Raw genomic sequence first — 22799 nt, forward strand, 5'->3', positions numbered from 1 at the left:
ACATTAATGGAATTTTGCTTTATTTTCATTTATTTTGCGAAATATCTCTTTTGTAAAATTCTATAAATCCACTAGAACTTTCCTATTTTTCCTAAAAGTTTTTATTTAATTTTCTGTGGTCACCCTGAAATATATTCCCGGCCATTTCTGAACTCGAATTACCTTTTTCAAACATTACCTCATCGAAAATGAGATATCCATTACTGTTATTCTGAAATATAATATCGACAAAGATATGTATAACAAGGTTTCATTAGTAAAATTAATGTAATAACATACGTTTGAGCAGGATGGTCTGATATGATTCAAATTATTTTTAATAATAAATTTAAATCACCATTTAAACTTTAAGGTAACAGTGAAAGCGTACAAATAGAAATTAACATGGTACATTAAAACACTATAAATTGAAAAGCTACGAATGATACGCGCTACTCTTTGAAAGTTTTACATCGGATGTAGAACAACGTAACTCCTAAAACAGCGTACGCCACTCCCAAAGCGACGATGATACCCAAGTCACGGTCAAAATAGTCCTATAAAAAGTCATTGAAAATATTAAAGTTCATAAAATGCAGTTCAATTACGTGAAGAGACAGAAGAGTCCGTAATAAAAAGGGGTAGAAAAAGCTACATGTAAACCCTCACAAATTTAAAGTAATGATAAAACTTACGAAATCCTCGGACCAATAAGTCTTCGAGAACAAAATTAAAACTCGGATTAATGGTTTCGCCTTACTGATTTCCAAAAAATTTCCGATATTTCTGAAATATTTCCAGTATTTCTCAATTATTTCCGGTATTTCTCAAATATTTCCGGTATTTCTAAAATATTTCCGATATTTCTCAATTATTTCCGGTATTTCTCAAATATTTCCGATATTTCCGAATATTTTAATATTTCCGGTATTTCTCAAATATTTCCGATATTTCCGGTATTTCTCAAATATTTCCGATATTTCCGAATATTTTAATATTTCCGGTATTTCTCGAATATTTTAATATTTCCGGTATTTCTCAAATATTTCCGATATTTCCGAATATTTTAATATTTCCGGTATTTCTCAAATATTTCCGATATTTCCGAATATTTTAATATTTCCGGTATTTCTCAAATATTTCCGATATTTCTCAGATATTTCCGATATTTCCGGTATTTCTCAAATATTTCCGATATTTCCGATTATTTTAATATTTCCAGTATTTCTCAAATATTTCCGATATTTCCGATTATTTTAATATTTCCGGTATTTCTCAAATATTTCCGATATTTCCGATTATTTTAATATTTCCGGTATTTCTCAAATATTTCCGATATTTCCGATTATTTTAATATTTCCGATTATTTTAATATTTACGGTATTTCTCAAATATTTCCGATATTTCCGATTATTTTAATATTTCCGATTATTTTAATATTTCCGATTATTTTAATATTTCCGGTATTTCTCAAATATTTCCGATATTTCCGATTATTTTAATATTTCCGGTATTTCTCAAATATTTCCGATATTTCCGATTATTTTAATATTTCCGATTATTTTAATATTTTCGGTATTTCTCAAATATTTCCGATATTTCCGATTATTTTAATATTTCCAGTATTTCTAAAATATTTCAGATATTTCCGATTATTTTAATATTTCCGGTATTTCCGATATTTCTCAAATATTTCCAATATTTCTCAAATATTTCCAATATTTCTCAAATATTTCCAATATTTCTCAAATATTTCCAATATTTCTCAAATATTTCCAATATTTCTCAAATATTTCCAATATTTCTCAAATATTTCCAATATTTCTCAAATATTTCCAATATTTCTCAAATATTTCCAATATTTCTCAAATATTTCCAATATTTCTCAAATATTTCCAATATTTCTCAAATATTTCCAATATTTCTCAAATATTTCCAATATTTCTCAAATATTTCCAATATTTCTCAAATATTTCCAATATTTCTCAAATATTTCCAATATTTCTCAAATATTTCCAATATTTCTCAAATATTTCCAATATTTCTCAAATATTTCCAATATTTCTCAAATATTTCCAATATTTCTCAAATATTTCCAATATTTCTCAAATATTTCCAATATTTCTCAAATATTTCCAATATTTCTCAAATATTTCCAATATTTCTCAAATATTTCCAATATTTCTCAAATATTTCCAATATTTCTCAAATATTTCCAATATTTCTCAAATATTTCCAATATTTCTCAAATATTTCCAATATTTCTCAAATATTTCCAATATTTCTCAAATATTTCCAATATTTCTCAAATATTTCCAATATTTCTCAAATATTTCCAATATTTCTCAAATATTTCCAATATTTCTCAAATATTTCCAATATTTCTCAAATATTTCCAATATTTCTCAAATATTTCCAATATTTCTCAAATATTTCCAATATTTCTCAAATATTTCCAATATTTCTCAAATATTTCCAATATTTCTCAAATATTTCCAATATTTCTCAAATATTTCCAATATTTCTCAAATATTTCCAATATTTCTCAAATATTTCCAATATTTCTCAAATATTTCCAATATTTCTCAAATATTTCCAATATTTCTCAAATATTTCCAATATTTCTCAAATATTTCCAATATTTCTCAAATATTTCCAATATTTCTCAAATATTTCCAATATTTCTCAAATATTTCCAATATTTCTCAAATATTTCCAATATTTCTCAAATATTTCCAATATTTCTCAAATATTTCCAATATTTCTCAAATATTTCCAATATTTCTCAAATATTTCCAATATTTCTCAAATATTTCCAATATTTCTCAAATATTTCCAATATTTCTTTGAATTTATCGAGATTTCTAATATCTCTTTTATCGTGGATTTCTAGATTTCCGGAAATAATTATATGGATTTCTCGCTATTTCAGTACCGCGCGGGGAATCTGGCTTGCGGCTAAAGAAAAGCTAACCCCAATCATTAAAAATTTCAAAACGCGTTACGTGGCAACGGAAAGCCAAATTGACGGCTTTTAAAATTCATTTTGCGCGTAAAAATACCTCTACATGTTTTGGTAAAAAAAACACGTAAAGAAGGCTGTGTGCCCAAGACATGTACCTGTAGTGTCGCGCGCTAAAACGTCATTTCCAAATCCGTCAATAGTGGGATATTGGTGGAAGATATTTGGTGTGAATTTCGAGTTTTAATTTTATTCTATAGTTTTATCATTACTTTAAATTTGTTAGGCTTTATATTTTATTGCCTCCTTAATATTATGAACTTTTCAACCTTTTCATTGAAAAGATTATTCAAAAGAACTAAAAACGCAAATAGTTTTATCAAGAATGTATTTAGCATAAACTGTATTTATCGAGGGGTCGGACATTTGTACAAAATCCCGTACACTTCTCACGAAATCTCCGACGAAATCGCGAAATCCCTGATGAAATCGCGAAATCCCTGACGAAATCGCGAAATCTCTGACCAAATCGCGAAATCTCTGAGCAAATCGCGAAATCTCTGACGAAATCGCGAAATCTCTGACGAAATCGCGAAATCTCTGACGAAATCGCGAAATCTCAGACGAAATCGCGAAATCTCAGACGAAGTCGCTAAGTCTTATGAAATCGCGAAATCTTTGACGAAATCACAGAGATTTCGAAATCCCGTACGCTTTTTTTGGGAATGTCCGACCCCTCGGTATTTATATCTTATTCATGTTGTTCAAAAAGTCCACGTGCGTCTTGATATTTTAGCTTAAATAGGCTCGAGCGATCTCGCGCGTGCTCCATGAGGTAAAAAACGCACGAGCCGTTTACGCTAAAATATTAAAGAGCGCGTGGAACATTTTAACAAGTTGAAGAAGACATGAAGAATTTATGCTAGTCCCTAATAGGGGAGAATGTTGAGACGATTTTTAGCGTTTCTGGCAAATCCACTTCACGGTCTGCCAATATGTCCCTCCCTTTAAAAGCCAATCAAATCGCCTCGGTATCTCATTGGTCCCCTAAAACTGACGTCTTCTGACGTGATTAAATCAGACTCGGGGAAAAGTAGATCATGATGGCCGCGGATCGTTTCAACTTTCTTCCTAAGTGGAAATAACTAGTGTTGGCTTTAACAATTACATTTTCGAAGCCAAGCTTCATCAATAGCTTCGCTCCACTGTCAATACAACCACCATTGGGTGATGGGTTGGTGCATTCTATACAATTGCGAAATAGTTAAATTAATTAAAAAGTTTTAAATATTGAATTTAAACGTTGCCTACGTTGTTATAAAGGTCCGGGCAAATTATTTTGGGGCATTTCAGTCCGACAATTTCGGCCACTAATAGCGTTTTCATTTTTACTGCTCTCGAGCATTCTAGATAACTCTGATTTGCGTGCTCGAATCCACTCCGATCAAGTTTCGGGTGTTCCATTCCCGCTCTCGGGTGCTCCGAGATAGCCCAAAACCGATCTGCCGATTTCGACAGATCAACGGATCGAGATCGGAGCAAATTTTCGCGTGTTCCTTTTAGTTTTTTTATTTATTCGGGATTGGAACGTGTGGGATAAATTCAGTCCGCTCGTCCACCTGATTAATCAGGGCCACGCCAACGGGGGAATACGTGGGGACATAAGTATTCCGACCTCCGTCCTCACACGGCCATCCACAAACTCTGCTTCCCAGACGATTGGAATTACAGGAGTACGCCACTCGCGGCCTTTTAGTGTTTTTGGCAAAATGGCAGACCAAGACGCGAAAATTCAAATTACTAGCAGACGAAAAACAACAAAGGGCGGAAATATTTTAATGAATTGGGGCGAGATCTATGACGTCAGAGACAGATTCGGAGGGAATCTCGAGCAATCAAATGGAAAACGATATTAGTTATCTCGTTACTGGTCCCCGTTGCTTAGACAACGGCGAGGTTTCAACCCCTCATTAGGCCAGATCAGAGAGCCATCTTTCGTGAATCAGAATCAAAGAAACAAGTCGTGACGTAGTTAAAACGTACCCCATCCCCGTAATTGTCGATAGACGCGCGCGTGCCGTTATAATAACGTAGGAAACGATTTGAACAATGAAATTTACCCAAAGGTCCAAAATCCTTCCACAGAATATTTAAGGTAGATTCGAGCGTGAAGGAGAACCAACCAATATCTCGAAGCCACATGAAATAATTCGGGATGGTTCTGTACAATAATTATACAATTAGTTTATCATTTTATCTTGGAATTCGACCATTTTTGGTGTACTCTTATTTTATTATTCATAAGCTTCATTTTCTGGTTAGAAACGATAAAAATTCAACTGATTTTACCAAGGAAATTACATATACACTTGGAATGTCTAGGTAAGACGTGATGATCCTTATATAAACGGGCGTGGTTAACTGCCGAGATTTTAGACGCCTGCTAGCTAACTTATTCAAAAATACGCGTGACGTCTTACACTCGAAATAATTTAAATATCTGCCTTTTCTCAATGACAAGTGTGCACATATATAATTTCCTGGTTATACAGTTTATTCCAGGAGTGCTTAAATTTCCAATTAAAAGACTGAAATTTTGAAGATCAAAATCACAGATTTTAAGGTCGAGATCATCAACCTTTTTATACTATTAATGTTTAATTATAAGATTGTAGTATATTTTCCAGTAAAAATTTTTAAGGTTAAGATTAGTAAGTCCTCTAAAAATGTGTCAAACATTTCTGCTCTGGATCTAACTTTGTCCCTGTGAATATCATAATCTAGTTCTGTTCGAAATAACTTGCCTGATATTAATCCAGAATCCAGATGGAATGATAAATAAACTCAAAAGAATGTGTGTAAAATTTATAATCAAATAAAAGTTATTCAGAAGCGCCGTGTAAAAAATGCCTGAAAGGTAAAAAAAGTAAATCCAGTTATTAAAAAAACTATCTAATTTAAAAATCCTTAAAAGTACGATGGGTGTTTGAACTTGCTCGATCAAGGGATTTTTCGGAAATACTATGTAAAATAGAATTCTGAAATTACTAATCTCTTTGGTTTGTAAATTTCAGAATTGTACAAAAATTTGTTCCGGTTTTTGCAAAAATTTATTTTTTAACGGTAGGAGATAGACAAAATGTTACAATGAGAAATTTGTAGGGCCAGTACGCATTGTAAACCGGCATTAAAATTAGCTGATCTGCTATAAATCTCCTCACGTAGCAATCTGATTTCTAATTGTATTTGATTCTTTCTTTCAAGTAACCGATCCGAACTGATCTTCTTTAGTTCTCCTCACGTGACAATCTGATATCTAATTGAATCTGATTCATTCTTTCAAGTAACCGATCCGAACTGATCTGCTATAGTTCCACTCACGGAAAAATCTGATTTTTAATTTGATCTGATTCATTCTTTCACGTAACCGATTCGATCTGATCTGCTATAACTCCCCTCACGTAGCAATCTGATTTTTAATTTGATCTGATTCATTCTTTCACGTAACCGATCCGAACTGATCTGCTATAACTCCCCTCACGTAGCAATCTGATTTTTAATTTGATCTGATTCATTCTTTCACGTAACCGATCCGAACTGATCTGCTATAGTTCCCTTCTAGGAGCAATCTGATTTCGAATCGTATCTGATTCATTCTTTCAAGTAACCGATCCGAACGAACTGATCTGCTATAACTCCCCTCACGTAGCAATCTGATTTTTAATTTGATCTGATTCATTCTTTCACGTAACCGATTCGATCTGATCTGCTATAACTCCACTCGAGGAGCAATCTGATTTCTAATTGTATCTGATTCATTCTTTCAAGTAACCGATCCGAACTGATCTGCTATAAATAATATCAAAAGATTCAGTTCTGGATCGATTACCATTGGTCGAAATTCCTTTGGGAATTATTATTATTAATAAAATCTTCCCATTAGGCCGATTCCCAATTCATTGAATTCCATTAGACCGATCCTATTCAGACGAATGTGCTATTTTGCAATTTAATTGCGTAATCCGTTTAAAAATGTATTAGATAGTGAGGAATAAAATTATAAAAAATAACGGTTTCCTTTTGGTTTTGTTGTCGTAAATTGATTTGATAGTCAGTAATAACGAAAATAAATAGACATAAACAGAAAGTCTAGCATTGGAGGCAAAGTTCGCTCCGTGTAATCTGAGAAACAAATTTAGGGCATTGCACGAGGTACATGCGAAATCTGGTTTTAAAAACGTCGATCTCCCTTAAATGGGTAGCAGCTAAGTTCATGTGTACCAAAACTTAATGTTTTAGTGATGTTATAATAATTGAAAATTCTAGGAGAGTTATAGAGTTTATTATTAAGAATTATGCTGAAGACGAGTTTTTTCACAATGAACTTATGGAGGATTACAACACATTCAGCCGCTAAGCCTAGGTTTAACTTATCTAAATCTTCTAACGCTTTGATTTTTTTTAAAAGTCTTTATTGTTTTCACTTTCCACGAGTTCAGTTTGAACTCCAGTCTTAAACAACTCTTTTACGTAAAATTACATTGACTTGCTTGGTTTTTAGGCATTAATGCCAGTTGATCTGGTGTTTTTACGCATTAATGCCAGTTGATCTGGGGTTTTTAGGGATTAATGCCAGTTGATCTGGGGTTGTTAGGCATTAATGCCAGTTGATCTGGGGTTTTTAGGCATTAAAGCCAGTTGATCTGGGGTTTTTAGGGATTAATGCCAGTTGATCTGGGGTTTTTAGGCATTAATGCCAATTGATCTGGGGTTTTTAGGCATTAATGCCAGTTGATCTGGGGTTTTTAGGCATTAATGCCAGTTGATCTGGGGTTTTTAGGCATTAATGCTTGTTGATCTGGGGTTTTTAGGCATTAATGCCAGTTGATCTGGGGTTTTTAGGCATTAATGCCAGTTGATCTGGGGTTTTTAGGCATTAATGCTTGTTGATCTGGGGTTTTTCCGAGCCATCTAGAACTGAAAATTAGCAGCTGACCGAAAGAGCTTCTAGGAAATCCCGCCAGGGGGTTTAGCGTCGCGAAACACTACTTTTACAAATTTCGGACTAAAATTTATTATTAAGAATTATGCTGAAGACGAGTTTTTTCACAATGAACTTATTGAGGATTACAACACATTCAGCCGCTAAGCCTAGGTTTAACTTATCTAAATCTTCTAACGTTTTGATTTTTTTTAAAAGTCTTCATTGTTTTCACTTTCCACGAGTTCAGTTTGAACTCCAGTCTTAAACAACTCTTTTACGTAAAAATTACATTGACTTGCTTGGTTTTTAGGCATTAATGCCAGTTGATCTGGTGTTTTTACGCATTAATGCCAGTTGATCTGGGGTTTTTAGGGATTAATGCCAGTTGATCTGGGGTTGTTAGGCATTAATGCCAGTTGATCTGGGGTTTTTAGGCATTAATGCCAGTTGATCTGGGGTTTTTAGGGATTAATGCCAGTTGATCTGGGGTTTTTAGGCATTAATGCCAATTGATCTGGGGTTTTTAGGGATTAATGCCAGTTGATCTGGGGTTTTTAGGCATTAATGCCAGTTGATCTGGGGTTTTTAGGGATTAATGCCAGTTGATCTGGGGTTTTTAGGGATTAATGCCAGTTGATCTGGGGTTTTTAGGCATTAATGCCAGTTGATCTGGGGTTTTTAGGGATTAATGCCAGTTGATCTGGGGTTTTTAGGCATTAATGCCAGTTGATCTGGGGTTGTTAGGCATTAATGCCAGTTGATCTGGGGTTTTTAGGCATTAATGCCAGTTGATCTGGGGTTTTTAGGGATTAATGCCAGTTGATCTGGGGTTTTTAGGCATTAATGCCAGTTGATCTGGGGTTGTTAGGGATTAATGCCAGTTGATCTGGGGTTTTTAGACATTAATGCCAATTGATCTGGGGTTTTTAGGCATTAATGCCAGTTGATCTGGGGTTTTTAGGCATTAATGCCAGTTGATCTGGGGTTTTTAGGCATTAATGCCAGTTGATCTGGGGTTTTTAGGCATTAATGCCAGTTGATCTGGGGTTTTTAGGCATTAATGCTTGTTGATCTGGGGTTTTTCCGAGCCATCTAGAACTGAAAATTAAGCAGCTGACCGAAAGAGCTTCTAGGAAATCCCGCTAGGGGGTTTAGCGTCGCGAAACACTACTTTTACAAATTTCGGACTAAAATTTATTATTAAGAATTATGCTGAAGACGAGTTTTTTCACAATGAACTTATTGAGGATTACAACACATTCAGCCGCTAAGCCTAGGTTTAACTTATCTAAATCTTCTAACGCTTTGATTTTTTTTTAAAAGTCTTCATTGTTTTCACTTTCCACGAGTTCAGTTTGAACTCTAGTCTTAAACAACTCTTTTACGGAAAAATTACATTGACTTGCTTGGTTTTTAGGCATTAATGCCAGTTGATCTGGGGTTTTTAGGCATTAATGCCAGTTGATCTGGGGTTTTTAGGCATTAATGCCAGTTGATCTGGGGTTTTTAGGGATTAATGCCAGTTGATCTGGGTTTTTTAGGCATTAATGCCAATTGATCTGGGGTTTTTAGGCATTAATGCCAGTTGATCTGGGGTTGTTAGGCATTAATGCCAGTTGATCTGGGGTTTTAGGGATTAATGCCAGTTGATCTGGGGTTTTTAGACATTAATGCCAATTGATCTGGGGTTTTTAGGCATTAATGCCAGTTGATCTGGGGTTTTTAGGCATTAATGCCAGTTGATCTGGGGTTTTTAGGCATTAATTCCAGTTGATCTGGGGTTTTTAGGCATTAATGCCAATTGATCTGGGGTTTTTAGGCATTAATGCCAGTTAATCTGGGGTTTTTATGCACTAATGCCAATTGATCTGGGGTTTTTAGGCATTAATGCCAGTTGATCTGGGGTTTTTAGGCATTAATGCCAGTTGATCTGGGGTTTTTAGGCATTAATGCCAGTTGATCTGGGGTTTTTAGGCATTAATGCCAGTTGATCTGGGGTTTTTAGGCATTAATGCCAGTTGATCTGGGGTTTTTAGGCATTAATGCTTGTTGATCTGGGGTTTTTTCCGAGCCATCTAGAACTGAAAATTAAGCAGCTGACCGAAAGAGCTTCTAGGAAATCCCGCTAGGGGGTTTAGCGTCGCGAAACACTCCTTTTACAAATTTCGGACTAAAATTTATTATTAAGAATTATGCTGAAGACGAGTTTTTTCACAATGAACTTATTGAGGATTACAACACATTCAGCCGCTAAGCCTAGGTTTAACTTATCTAAATCTTCTAACGTTTTGATTTTTTTTAAAAGTCTTCATTGTTTTCACTTTCCACGAGTTCAGTTTGAACTCCAGTCTTAAACAACTCTTTTACGTAAAAATTACATTGACTTGCTTGGTTTTTAGGCATTAATGCCAGTTGATCTGGTGTTTTTACGCATTAATGCCAGTTGATCTGGGGTTTTTAGGGATTAATGCCAGTTGATCTGGGGTTTTTAGGCATTAATGCCAGTTGATCTGGGGTTTTTAGGGATTAATGCCAGTTGATCTGGGGTTTTTAGGCATTAATGCCAATTGATCTGGGGTTTTTAGGCATTAATGCCAGTTGATCTGGGGTTGTTAGGGATTAATGCCAGTTGATCTGGGGTTTTTAGACATTAATGCCAATTGATCTGGGGTTTTTAGGCATTAATGCCAGTTGATCTGGGGTTTTTAGGCATTAATGCCAGTTGATCTGGGGTTTTTAGGCATTAATGCCAGTTGATCTGGGGTTTTTAGGCATTAATGCCAGTTGATCTGGGGTTTTTAGGCATTAATGCCAGTTGATCTGGGGTTTTTAGGCATTAATGCTTGTTGATCTGGGGTTTTTCCGAGCCATCTAGAACTGAAAATTAAGCAGCTGACCGAAAGAGCTTCTAGGAAATCCCGCTAGGGGGTTTAGCATCGCGAAACACTACTTTTACAAATTTCGGACTAAAATTTATTATTAAGAATTATGCTGAAGACGAGTTTTTTCACAATGAACTTATTGAGGATTACAACACATTCAGCCGCTAAGCCTAGGTTTAACTTATCTAAATCTTCTAACGCTTTGATTTTTTTTTAAAAGTCTTCATTGTTTTCACTTTCCACGAGTTCAGTTTGAACTCTAGTCTTAAACAACTCTTTTACGGAAAAATTACATTGACTTGCTTGGTTTTTAGGCATTAATGCCAGTTGATCTGGGGTTTTTAGGCATTAATGCCAGTTGATCTGGGGTTTTTAGGCATTAATGCCAGTTGATCTGGGGTTTTTAGGGATTAATGCCAGTTGATCTGGGTTTTTTAGGCATTAATGCCAATTGATCTGGGGTTTTTAGGCATTAATGCCAGTTGATCTGGGGTTGTTAGGCATTAATGCCAGTTGATCTGGGGTTTTAGGGATTAATGCCAGTTGATCTGGGGTTTTTAGACATTAATGCCAATTGATCTGGGGTTTTTAGGCATTAATGCCAGTTGATCTGGGGTTTTTAGACATTAATGCCAATTGATCTGGGGTTTTTAGGCATTAATGCCAGTTGATCTGGGGTTTTTAGGCATTAATGCCAGTTGATCTGGGGTTTTTAGGCATTAATGCCAGTTGATCTGGGGTTTTTAGGCATTAATGCCAGTTGATCTGGGGTTTTTAGGCATTCATGCCAGTTGATCTGGGGTTTTTAGGCATTAATGCTTGTTGATCTGGGGTTTTTCCGTAGGGCCCCGCGAATCTTCGATTTACTATTCCACTTCGAATATTTTCGCGAATAATTCGATTCGATTCGAAGATTAAAGCTATTACGAAGATTCGACATTTGTTTTATCATTTCCGAATATAGAATCGAATCAATTTGATTCGGAGTAGTCGAATTGAATAGCGAATCTAGTTCGATTCGGGAATTTAGTACGAAGCGAATATTCGCTTCGAAAACCCGAATAATTAAGAGTCGAATCGAATCGAACCCGATTAAATATTTGATTTTACTACGCAGCTATTACGACTTCAAACGAGAGGTGTGTTTTTTTAAAGCAAATGGCGGCTTTTTTCCGGGTTAAAGTAAATATTACTCGTTGGTTTTTTGTCGTCTCCTAAGGTTTTCCATTTTTTGCCGTTGGCGACTTTTGATTTTAGATATACACGGCGCTACGAGCGCGCGTGTTTAGTGGTTTTTGTCAAGAATTGTAGGGGTCATCGTTTAAGGTTGCTTTGGAGGTAATATTCCCTCTCATAAAGAAATAATCGGTTTTAATAATTTTAAGTAATCGAATCAAATTGTTTTATTTATTGTTAATATCTCATTACAATAGAAAAAATTGAAAGTATTTGTAATATAAAGTTAAATTTTGTTATGTAACAACAACTCTTGATTTTTTCGCGCCCAAATGAGTGTTTCAGCATTGTAGTTGGAAAGAGAATATCGAAGATCGGTGATTACTTGAGAGCCCACAGAGTTTACCCTTTCTGCTGCACAATTGGTAGCTTGAATAGCCAATAATTGGCGAGCGGCTTTGGATAGTAGAGGATAAATGTGACATTTGTGTTTCCAGTAGTAAAGTGGGTCGCCACCGCGATCAAACACAGGTTCCTTGACGTAGTCTTCAATCTCATTATGTAATTGTTTTGAAGAATCATTTTGCTTCGTCGATATGTTTTGTTGACTTCCATGAACTTTATGGAATAAGGCGTCTAGTAATGATCGATCCGCAGTGATATTTTCACCAGTGTCGCTGTTCGGCAACTCGATATCTTGACCTGAAATTTCAGGTGATTGTAATATATTACCATTGTCTTCGTTGTTCCCAACAAGGTCGTTCAAGTGACGTTTTACATCCACAGTTTGCAGGTCGGAAAATAAAGAGTTTTTAAATCGTGGGTCTACAAATGTCGCGGCAAGCAAGTGCTCGTTAGTTAGATCGAAACGGTCGTTTAACTGCTTCAACATTTCGTCCCTGAAGGTTTTAACTCCTTTGGCCGATGCTTTTTTTACTTCATCTTTCAGAGTGGTTATTAGCGGAATAATTAAACTGACCGTGACCGATGTGTCGGCGCTGAAAATTGTCGTCGCTTCCGCCATTATCTTTAGAATTGGCAAAGACGATTCCAAAGTGTCTTTCAATTGTTGAGTTAAAGCCGATGGTGGACTCTTTGCGCAGTTTTTCTTTTCCGTACATTCCACAAGCGCTAGAGATACAGCAACTTCATTTTCCTTCAACCAAAGTAGTAGATTGTACGTACTATTGAATCTAGTTACCACGTCTAGTGGGGGCGAAGATTCCGCCAATTCGATGTCAACTTGATGCTTGATTAGTGATCTTGCGCCTACTGTAGATGAGTGAAAGAAAGCACCAATTCGATGAGCATGCTTAATCAAATGTTTTATCATTATTTGAACAGCGAACGCCCCGTTAATCGAAAGTTGTAGTTTGTGAGCGACACAACCTAGCCATTTTACTCCCAAAAGTCTAGCAGTACAAGGCATGGAGTTAGTCGTGTCTGTTGTAGCGTAAAAAACTTGAGACAAGGGTATATTGTAGAGGTCAAGTTGTTTCCTTATAATATTTTCCGTAGCCGCCGAAGTATGGTCTGCGTCGCGAATTTCTAAGTTTGACACTGATAGGCATTTGGAGTACAATGACCAATCCTGCTCGCATATGTAATGACCAGTAATTACCAAATAGTTACTGCCGTTTTTGCTTTTCCAGTGATCGAAAGTTATAGATATGCGTGAAATATCAACATGACTTTTCAGCGTTAACTGCAGTTTCTTTTCCAGGTCCATTCTCATGTCCTCTAGTCTTCGAGACAGGGTTGTAGGATGTGGGGGACTGTAATGGTTGTTAGTTAGTTCGGCACACAATTGTTTAAAACCGGAACCAGCGACAGCTTCAAAAGGTCTACCGTCAGCGACGACGTAGTTCAGAACGGCTTTATCATATTTTTCTTTGTGTTCAAGTGGCAATGTCTTGGTTTTCTTTCTCTGCATTTCACTTGAAGTTGAAGGTAGACACAGTGGACGTTTTTCTGGATATTTTGCCAATGGCGAAACGTCTTTTTTAGCCGATTCTTTTTTCGCTTCCTTGTATTGCTCTGGGTGTTTTCTTAACAAATGGCTCCATAAATTAGATGTTGTCCCACTAGATTGGGACGATAACGTCTGTTGACAAGACTTACAACGATGCTCATTACCACTTTGAATAAAATATATCTTCACTGTCGACATAATTACGAGTGATATAGCTATAGCCTTACAATTGTGTTACGCGATTCACAATTTCAATGGCGACTTGCCAGCATTAAAAAAATCATTTTTAATTGAGGTTTTTTCATAAACCGGTAGGTTGCGACCTACAAAATAAATTTGTATTTTGTGGGGGTTGTAAAGACTCAAATGATAAACTTGGCAGTTAAAAAGAAGACTCTGAAACAGTAAACATTACTCTAGTATATTTTTTTTAAATCAATAAATGACGTAAGCACGTTTGATAAGATTCGATTCGATTCGTTACCGAATTATTGGATGATTCGATTCGCGCTTCGAAATTCACTGCCGGTTCGAAATTCAATTCGAAGAAAACATTTCGTAGCTCGAGGATTCGATTCGTATTCGATTATTCCGAATTCATAAATATTCGATTCGGGTACTTTTTACATTCGATTCAATATTCGATTCGATATTCGTAATTTTCGAATAGGACCGATTCGCAGGGCCCTATTTTTCCGAGCCATCTAGAACTGAAAATTAAGCAGCTGACCGAAAGAGCTTCTAGGAAATCCCGCTAGGGGGTTTAGCGTCGCGAAACACTACTTTTACAAATTTCGGACTAAAATTTATTATTAAGAATTATGCTGAAGACGAGTTTTTTCACAATGAACTTATTGAGGATTACAACACATTCAGCCGCTAAGCCTAGGTTTAACTTATCTAAATCTTCTAACGCTTTGACTTTTTTTAAAAGTCTTCATTGTTTTCACTTTCCACGAGTTCAGTCTGAACTCCAGTCTTAAACAACTCTTTTACGTAAAAATTACATTGACTTGCTTGGTTTTTAGGCATTAATGCCAGTTGATCTGGTGTTTTTACGCATTAATGCCAGTTGATCTGGGGTTTTTAGGGATTAATGCCAGTTGATCTGGGGTTGTTAGGCATTAATGCCAGTTGATCTGGGGTTTTTAGGCATTAATGCCAGTTGATCTGGGGTTTTTAGGGATTAATGCCAGTTGATCTGGGGTTTTTAGGCATTAATGCCAGTTGATCTGGGGTTTTTAGGCATTAATGCCAGTTGATCTGGGGTTTTTAGGCATTAATGCCAGTTGATCTGGGGTTTTTAGGCATTCATGCCAGTTGATCTGGGGTTTTTAGGCATTAATGCTTGTTGATCTGGGGTTTTTCCGAGCCATCTAGAACTGAAAATTAAGCAGCTGACCGAAAGAGCTTCTAGGAAATCCCGCTAGGGGGTTTAGCGTCGCGAAACACTACTTTTACAAATTTCGGACTAAAATTTATTATTAAGAATTATGCTGAAGACGAGTTTTTTCACAATGAACTTATTGAGGATTACAACACATTCAGCCGCTAAGCCTAGGTTTAACTTATCTAAATCTTCTAACGCTTTGACTTTTTTTAAAAGTCTTCATTGTTTTCACTTTCCACGAGTTCAGTCTGAACTCCAGTCTTAAACAACTCTTTTACGTAAAAATTACATTGACTTGCTTGGTTTTTAGGCATTAATGCCAGTTGATCTGGTGTTTTTACGCATTAATGCCAGTTGATCTGGGGTTTTTAGGGATTAATGCCAGTTGATCTGGGGTTGTTAGGCATTAATGCCAGTTGATCTGGGGTTTTTAGGCATTAATGCCAGTTGATCTGGGGTTTTTAGGGATTAATGCCAGTTGATCTGGGGTTTTTAGGCATTAATGCCAGTTGATCTGGGGTTTTTAGGCATTAATGCCAGTTGATCTGGGGTTTTTAGGCATTAATGCCAGTTGATCTGGGGTTTTTAGGCATTCATGCCAGTTGATCTGGGGTTTTTAGGCATTAATGCTTGTTGATCTGGGGTTTTTCCGAGCCATCTAGAACTGAAAATTAAGCAGCTGACCGAAAGAGCTTCTAGGAAATCCCGCTAGGGGGTTTAGCGTCGCGAAACACTACTTTTACAAATTTCGGACTAAAATTTTCAAATGCTTTAGAGGCGATCTGGTTGGGTGGCACTCTAAGGGTGCACCTTAGATTTCGAGGAAACCAAAGGGAAAGGTACAGAATACCGCTGATGCGAGACTTTTTGTTTCTCTATATATTTTTGGTAATATTAAAAAAGGGTTTCGTTTAGGTTAGGCTAGGTTAGTTTGATTTAGTTTACGTTAGGTTAAGATGTTCTTTTCTAAAAGAATCTTAGTCCATCGTAGTTCATTCGGCTCAATGGGATTTTCTTCTTAAAAACGGTGGACTAATTGGGACTCATCGAGAGTACTATATTATATACATTTGATATTATAAATAACTTACTAAAAGAGAGCGAACATATTACCGATAGGTAATTCAACGCTAGGATTTTTAAACATATTTTCCAGTCAGAGTTTAAACCTAAAGAGAGATTGTTAAAAACTGTGACTTTTGGCTGAAAAAAAGGTAATGAAGCGAACAAACCTACGGCCCAGTAAAATATCAGATACGTCACTAACAGAGGAATAGTTGTCCAAATAACCTAGAATATTTTAATTTAATTTTTTGAGGTTTTCCCCGACTGTATAGAGCAAAAATTACCATTCCCATCCCATTTACGTTCATTAATAATTTCCCGACCATTCCTTTGACGTAGTTTTCGCATTACCTCCTACTCCCAAAATTCCAACTTCCGATTCAAAGTACCGCCACCAGATTGAAATTCCGTTTCCGACCATACCCGAAATTACCATTTCCGATTTAAAGTATAGCTACCAGATTGAAATTTCAATTCCGACCATTCCCGATTTACAGTATCGCCCCCAGATTGAAATTCTGTTTCCGATCATTCCCGAAATTACCATTTCCGATTTAAAGTATAGCTACCAGATTGAAATTTCAATTTCGACCATTCCCGATTTAAAGTATCGCCCCCAGATTGAAATTCTGTTTCCGATCATTCCCGAAATTACCATTTCCGATTTAAAGTATAGCTACCAGATTGAAATTTCAATTCCGACCATTCCCGATTTAAAGTATCGCCCCCAGATTGAAATTCTGTTTCCGATCATTCCCGAAATTACCATTTCCGATTTAAAGTATAGCTACCAGATTGAAATTTCAATTCCGACCATTCCCGATTTAAAGTATCGCCCCCAGATTGAAATTCTGTTTCCGATCATTCCCGAAATTACCATTTCCGATTTAAAGTATAGCTACCAGATTGAAATTTCAATTCCGACCATTCCCGATTTAAAGTATCGCCCCCAGATTGAAATTCTTTTTCCGATCATTCCCGAAATTACCATTTCCGATTTAAAGTATAGCCACCAGATTGAAATTCCCTTACCGACCATTCCCGATTTAACGTATCGCCACCGAATGGAAATTCCATTACCGACCATTCCCGAAATTACCATTTCCGATTCAAAGTATCGCCACCAGATGGAAATTCCATTAACGACCAATCCCGATCTCAAAATTTTCTTTTGCAGCCATTCGCCAACTGATAATAATACAGCAATCTCATTCCCACAGCTACCGCGGTAAATGGTAATTAAAACTAAAACCGTTTCCACGCAGCTGCCTGCCTCACTGCTTCGAATGCGATTCGCCAACTACCCGGTTCGTTTTTAGATCAAGAAAAATGTATCAGTTCATGTTCACCTGACTTAAGAAAGCGCTGGCTAAGAAGGCGATTAAGGAGTACAGATTCCGGTTGATATCTTTATAAGTCATTTTCATGTTACTGGAAATTTCCTAAATTGATTTTAAAAATAAATCAATAAAATAAAATTATCATAAATCACAAAATAATCATAAGCCCTACCGATACCTTAAGGGCGGTTCGCAAAATCTGTAATATAGTAAGCCCTGGGTAGAGGGGACTGGGTGGCTTAAAAGAGCTACTAAATGTTACAGGAGACAGTGGCGGCCGAGGGGTTGGTCACTCCGCGAACTGTCGTACCTCTGACTGTGCTAATTAGAGTTCGTGAACTCTTTAAAATCCGTACCTTTAACATTACTAAGTACGCGAACTCGGTGTACAGGTCATCCGAGAGTGACTTATCCCTCGGTGGCGGCGTAACGGGTGGGGCGGTGCCAGGGTAGCTAGGGGTGCCATTTGCCTGTCAAAAAGTTCGGTAGGGTGGCGGGCCGTAGCTAAACAGGGGTGGGCGAGGAGGCCGCCCCGCCGACGAAACATTGCCGCCCCGGGGATACAGCCATAGCCGCCACTGAAAGGAGGGGAGGGGAGGTCGTCACAGAAATGTTACGTCTTGAGGGGTCGGACATTTACCAAAATCCCGTACACTTTGTCTAAAATCGTAAAATCTTTTAACTCCCTCTATGGTAAATTAACATTGAAATCCCAAAATCACTTCAAAAAGTAATGATAAAATCGCCAAAATCTCTACGAAATCCCGAAATCCCGACCCCTCTCGTTACGTCTAGTGTTGTAAGTCGGAAAATGTTTCGCGGAAAATGACCAAGGCCTTTTTTCCGGAAAATTTTCAGTATTTTTCCGAAAAAAATAAAAACATTTTTCATTCCATGATTAGTCTAATATATTGTTTGCAAATTTAAATAAGCGGCATTTGCGCCTACTTTTTTCGAATCTGAAAGTAAAACTAAACCTCTAGACTAGTTTAAACTGGTTGACAATGTGACACTATTAATGTTTTGTAGTATGTTTACTAATATTACACATTTTATATCGATTAAAAAGCCTTAAAAAGCAATTTATGTTTCATTTTTTTTTCCGGGAAATTTTTACGCATATTATTTTTCCGGAAAATTAACAAAACTAGTTACGTCACATATCGTTATTCTATGCTGGAAGCTAAATTATCAATTCTTTTGAGCAACGCTAGCAATTTTATATTTGTTTTTCCTCATTTGTATGATTAGTTTTCTAATGGGTAGAACAATAAATAAATTTGATTAGTTTTCAATGTAATTTAATAACATAAGAGTTTATGCATAGAGTTGATAATTTTCCGGGAATTAAATGCGGAAAGGTTTCAGGAAATGTTTCCAGAAAATTTTTCAGATTGCAAATCGGAAAAATAAAAATTGGATACATATTTTACTTTTAAAAGGTTTTAATTCTAGACTAGTCTAGAGGTTTTTTTATACTTTTGGATTCGAAATAAATGCCGCGAAATTTATATTTGCAAACAATATTAGACTAATCATGGAATGAAAACCTTTTTTTTTTACTTTCCGGAAAATTTTCCGAGTGGGAAATTTGTCTGACTTACAACTCTAGTTTATGGTTCTGTTATAATTTAAGGGGCATTTGTAACGTAATTTCGGGGGTTTCTCTTCTTTACGAGGGGGAGTGTTGAATTTCTGTGTGACGTAACTTGTGAACAGCCCCTCAGTTTAAAAATGTCCTACTTTACCTTCAATGTATCCCAAGTTACGACTTTTTTAATCGAAGTATGATCGTAAGTTTGTAATATTTTTAAATTAGTATGAAATTTCATATTTTTCACACGCAAACGTTTTACTGACAGCTTTTGATGACAGACTAATATTCTGATAACATTTATTTTGTTCACTAGGAACTTCCAATGACAAACTATCTTTAAAGGTAGTACGAACTAAATCAGATAATAGTCCTTTAGCTTCTGTGAAACCTGGTTGCAGAAATGTGAAATCCGTTGATCCACCATTAGTGTGGTGAGTACATAGTCCCTTTAAACGCAATCGTTTAGTGTCGTACTTATGTGACTAATGTCTATTTCTTAGCTTATAAATTTTCTTATGGTAAAACGAAACGGTAACTTTCTTACAATGCATAAATCGTGTAAATATAAAAAGGAATAGCCCATGAAGATCATGAAGAGCGCGTTGGACGTGTTAGTAGCGCCAACGTCACTCCTATCTTGTTGCCAGAATATCACACAGAATATTAACACGAACATCTGCAATATAAGAATAATTGAACAAAGTAGACATGTTACCATTCCCAAATTCAATATCCAAGCTGTACCCCCATGATACAAAACGTTCCTACGCGCCTGTTTACCATTGAAATATTTGTCTTCCAACCATTCCCATGATTCATCCCTTTACCGCTCAAATATCGGTCTTCCAACCATTCCCATCCCTTTACCGCTCAAATATTTGTCTTCCAACCACTCCCATGCCTTTACCGTTTAAATATTTGTCTTCCAACCATTCCAACCCCTTTACCGTCCATCTTCCAACCATCCCCACTCCTATAATGTTCAAATATTTGACTTTCAACCACTCCCATCCCTTTACCGTTCAAATATTTGTCCTCCAACCATTCCAACCAATTTACCGTCCATCTTCCAACCATCCCCACTCCTATAATGTTCAAATATTTGACTTTCAACCACTCCCATCCCTTTACCGTTCAAATATTTGTCCTCCAACCATTCCAACCAATTTACCGTCCATCTTCCAACCATCCCCACTCCTATAATGTTCAAATATTTGACTTTCAACCACTCCCATCCCTTTACCGTTCAAATATTTGTCCTCCAACCATTCCAACCAATTTACCGTCCATCTTCCAACCATCCCCACTCCTATAATGTTCAAATATTTGACTTTCAACCACTCCCATCCCTTTACCGTTCAAATATTTGTCCTCCAACCATTCCAACCAATTTACCGTCCATCTTCCAACCATCCCCACTCCTATAATGTTCAAATATTTGACTTTCAACCACTCCCATCCCTTTACCGTTCAAATATTTGTCCTCCAACCATTCCAACCAATTTACCGTCCATCTTCCAACCATCCCCACTCCTATAATGTTCAAATATTTGACTTTCAACCACTCCCATCCCTTTACCGTTCAAATATTTGTCCTCCAACCATTCCAACCAATTTACCGTCCATCTTCCAACCATCCCCACTCCTATAATGTTCAAATATTTGACTTTCAACCACTCCCATCCCTTTACCGTTCAAATATTTGTCCTCCAACCATTCCAACCAATTTACCGTCCATCTTCCAACCATCCCCACTCCTATAATGTTCAAATATTTGACTTTCAACCACTCCCATCCCTTTACCGTTCAAATATTTGTCCTCCAACCATTCCAACCCCTTTACCGTCCATCTTCCAACCATCCCCACTCCTATAATGTTCAAATATTTGACTTTCAACCACTCCCATCCCTTTACCGTTCAAATATTTGTCCTCCAACCATTCCAACCAATTTACCGTCCATCTTCCAACCATCCCCACTCCTATAATGTTCAAATATTTGACTTTCAACCACTCCCATCCCTTTACCGTTCAAATATTTGTCCTCCAACCATTCCAACCCCTTTACCGTCCATCTTCCAACCATCCCCACTCCTATAATGTTCAAATATTTGACTTTCAACCACTCCCATCCCTTTACCGTTCAAATATTTGTCCTCCAACCATTCCAACCAATTTACCGTCCATCTTTCAACCATCCCCACTCCTATACCGTTCAAAATTTTTTCTTCCAACCATTCCCATCCCTTTACGTTTAAATATTTGTCTTCCAACCATTCCAACCCCTCTAACGTCCATCTTCCAACCATCCCCACTCCTATAATGTTAAAATATTTGTCTATCTCCATTCCTTTGCCGTTCAAATATTTGAATTTCAACCATCCCCTTTCCTTTACCGTTCAAATATTTCCATCGAACATCAGTTTGAACGTTGTCCCGGATGCTCTTTTTCGAGCCCCTGTTGGTTTTCCTCTAGCCAACGCTCCGTATTCACCCGTCACCTGCCATGCCTTCGTGGAAGAATCCGAGTAGGTGGACGACGACGAATATTCCAACTCTGCTCCATCAAACTTAGCTCGTTTGGCGATTGGGAGAATATGGCGACCACCCAAGTAAACGACCCTACTCTACGGCCAATTATCAAAGCGCTTACGTCTACCGACGCTAGGAGAAATATCGGCTTAGAAAACAAATTTTTATATTGGGTTTGTTCAGACACATACCCCACCGATACCGAGATTCTGAAGCTCGTTGTACCAAAAGCTCTTCGCCACGAATTCCTCCGACAAATACATGATCATCCCTGAGCGGGACATTTCGGCATCCGGTAAAACAATCATACGCGCCGAAGCTAACCTTTTTTGACATAAAATGCGACCCGATATTAAACACTACGTTCGCTATTGTCCAGCCTGCCAAAAAATTAAGCCTAGTAACGCGAAACCCATGGGATTCATGGTACTCTCCCAGCCGTCTCATCCAGGCGAGATAATTTCGACGGACGGGGAGGCGGAGATCTTAGCTACGCCACTAACGCCACTGGTATCGTTCCAAACAGTGGCCCATCCAGATACGTCACGTGACGTACGGAATTTCATTCAATTTGTTTTATATTTCATCCGGACCTTCCAAATCCAACCGCTCCATCCCCCCATACTGGTTCCAATTATCTTTTAGCCGTTGGAAGGTCCAACATCTGAATGAAATATTCAAGAAGTTTTTTCAATTTAAAGTGTCTAGATCACCAATGTAACCTGCCAATTTGGCGTAGACGTTCGCGTTCAAACATTTTCATAACTTGCGATAACTGTCTATTATTTTTTCCTTTAGAGTAGTTTCACTGTGTAGCTTTGATAATAATGGGTGATTTGGAGGGTAACTCACTATGAAATCCTTTGTACACCCACTTACTAAATATTTCCTTTGATTTCCACATCAATGTCTACTGATTAC

General features: G+C 36.8%; 1 protein-coding gene across 1 annotated transcript in view; it reads right to left on the bottom strand.

The window, feature by feature from the left end:
- Nucleotides 1–344: 344 nt before the first annotated feature.
- LOC149925671 (protein white-like) overlaps nt 345–22799 on the bottom strand; it is a 40809-nt gene continuing 18354 nt past the window's right edge. Inside the window, exons 11-18 of the mRNA XM_090160943.1 lie at nt 19892–20023; nt 17760–17852; nt 16578–16635; nt 16437–16514; nt 5746–5851; nt 5062–5162; nt 4110–4186; nt 345–536 (exon numbers count right to left, since the gene is read on the bottom strand). Coding sequence (XP_090017069.1) covers nt 432–536; nt 4110–4186; nt 5062–5162; nt 5746–5851; nt 16437–16514; nt 16578–16635; nt 17760–17852; nt 19892–20023 — 750 coding nt within the window. The 3' untranslated portion in view covers nt 345–431. The remainder of the gene's footprint in view (nt 537–4109; nt 4187–5061; nt 5163–5745; nt 5852–16436; nt 16515–16577; nt 16636–17759; nt 17853–19891; nt 20024–22799) is intronic.

Source organism: Leiobunum rupestre, chromosome 10 (genome assembly GCF_980474605.1).
Source record: "Leiobunum rupestre chromosome 10, qqLeiRupe1.1.hap1, whole genome shotgun sequence".
Classification (NCBI taxonomy): Eukaryota; Metazoa; Arthropoda; class Arachnida; order Opiliones; family Sclerosomatidae; genus Leiobunum; species Leiobunum rupestre.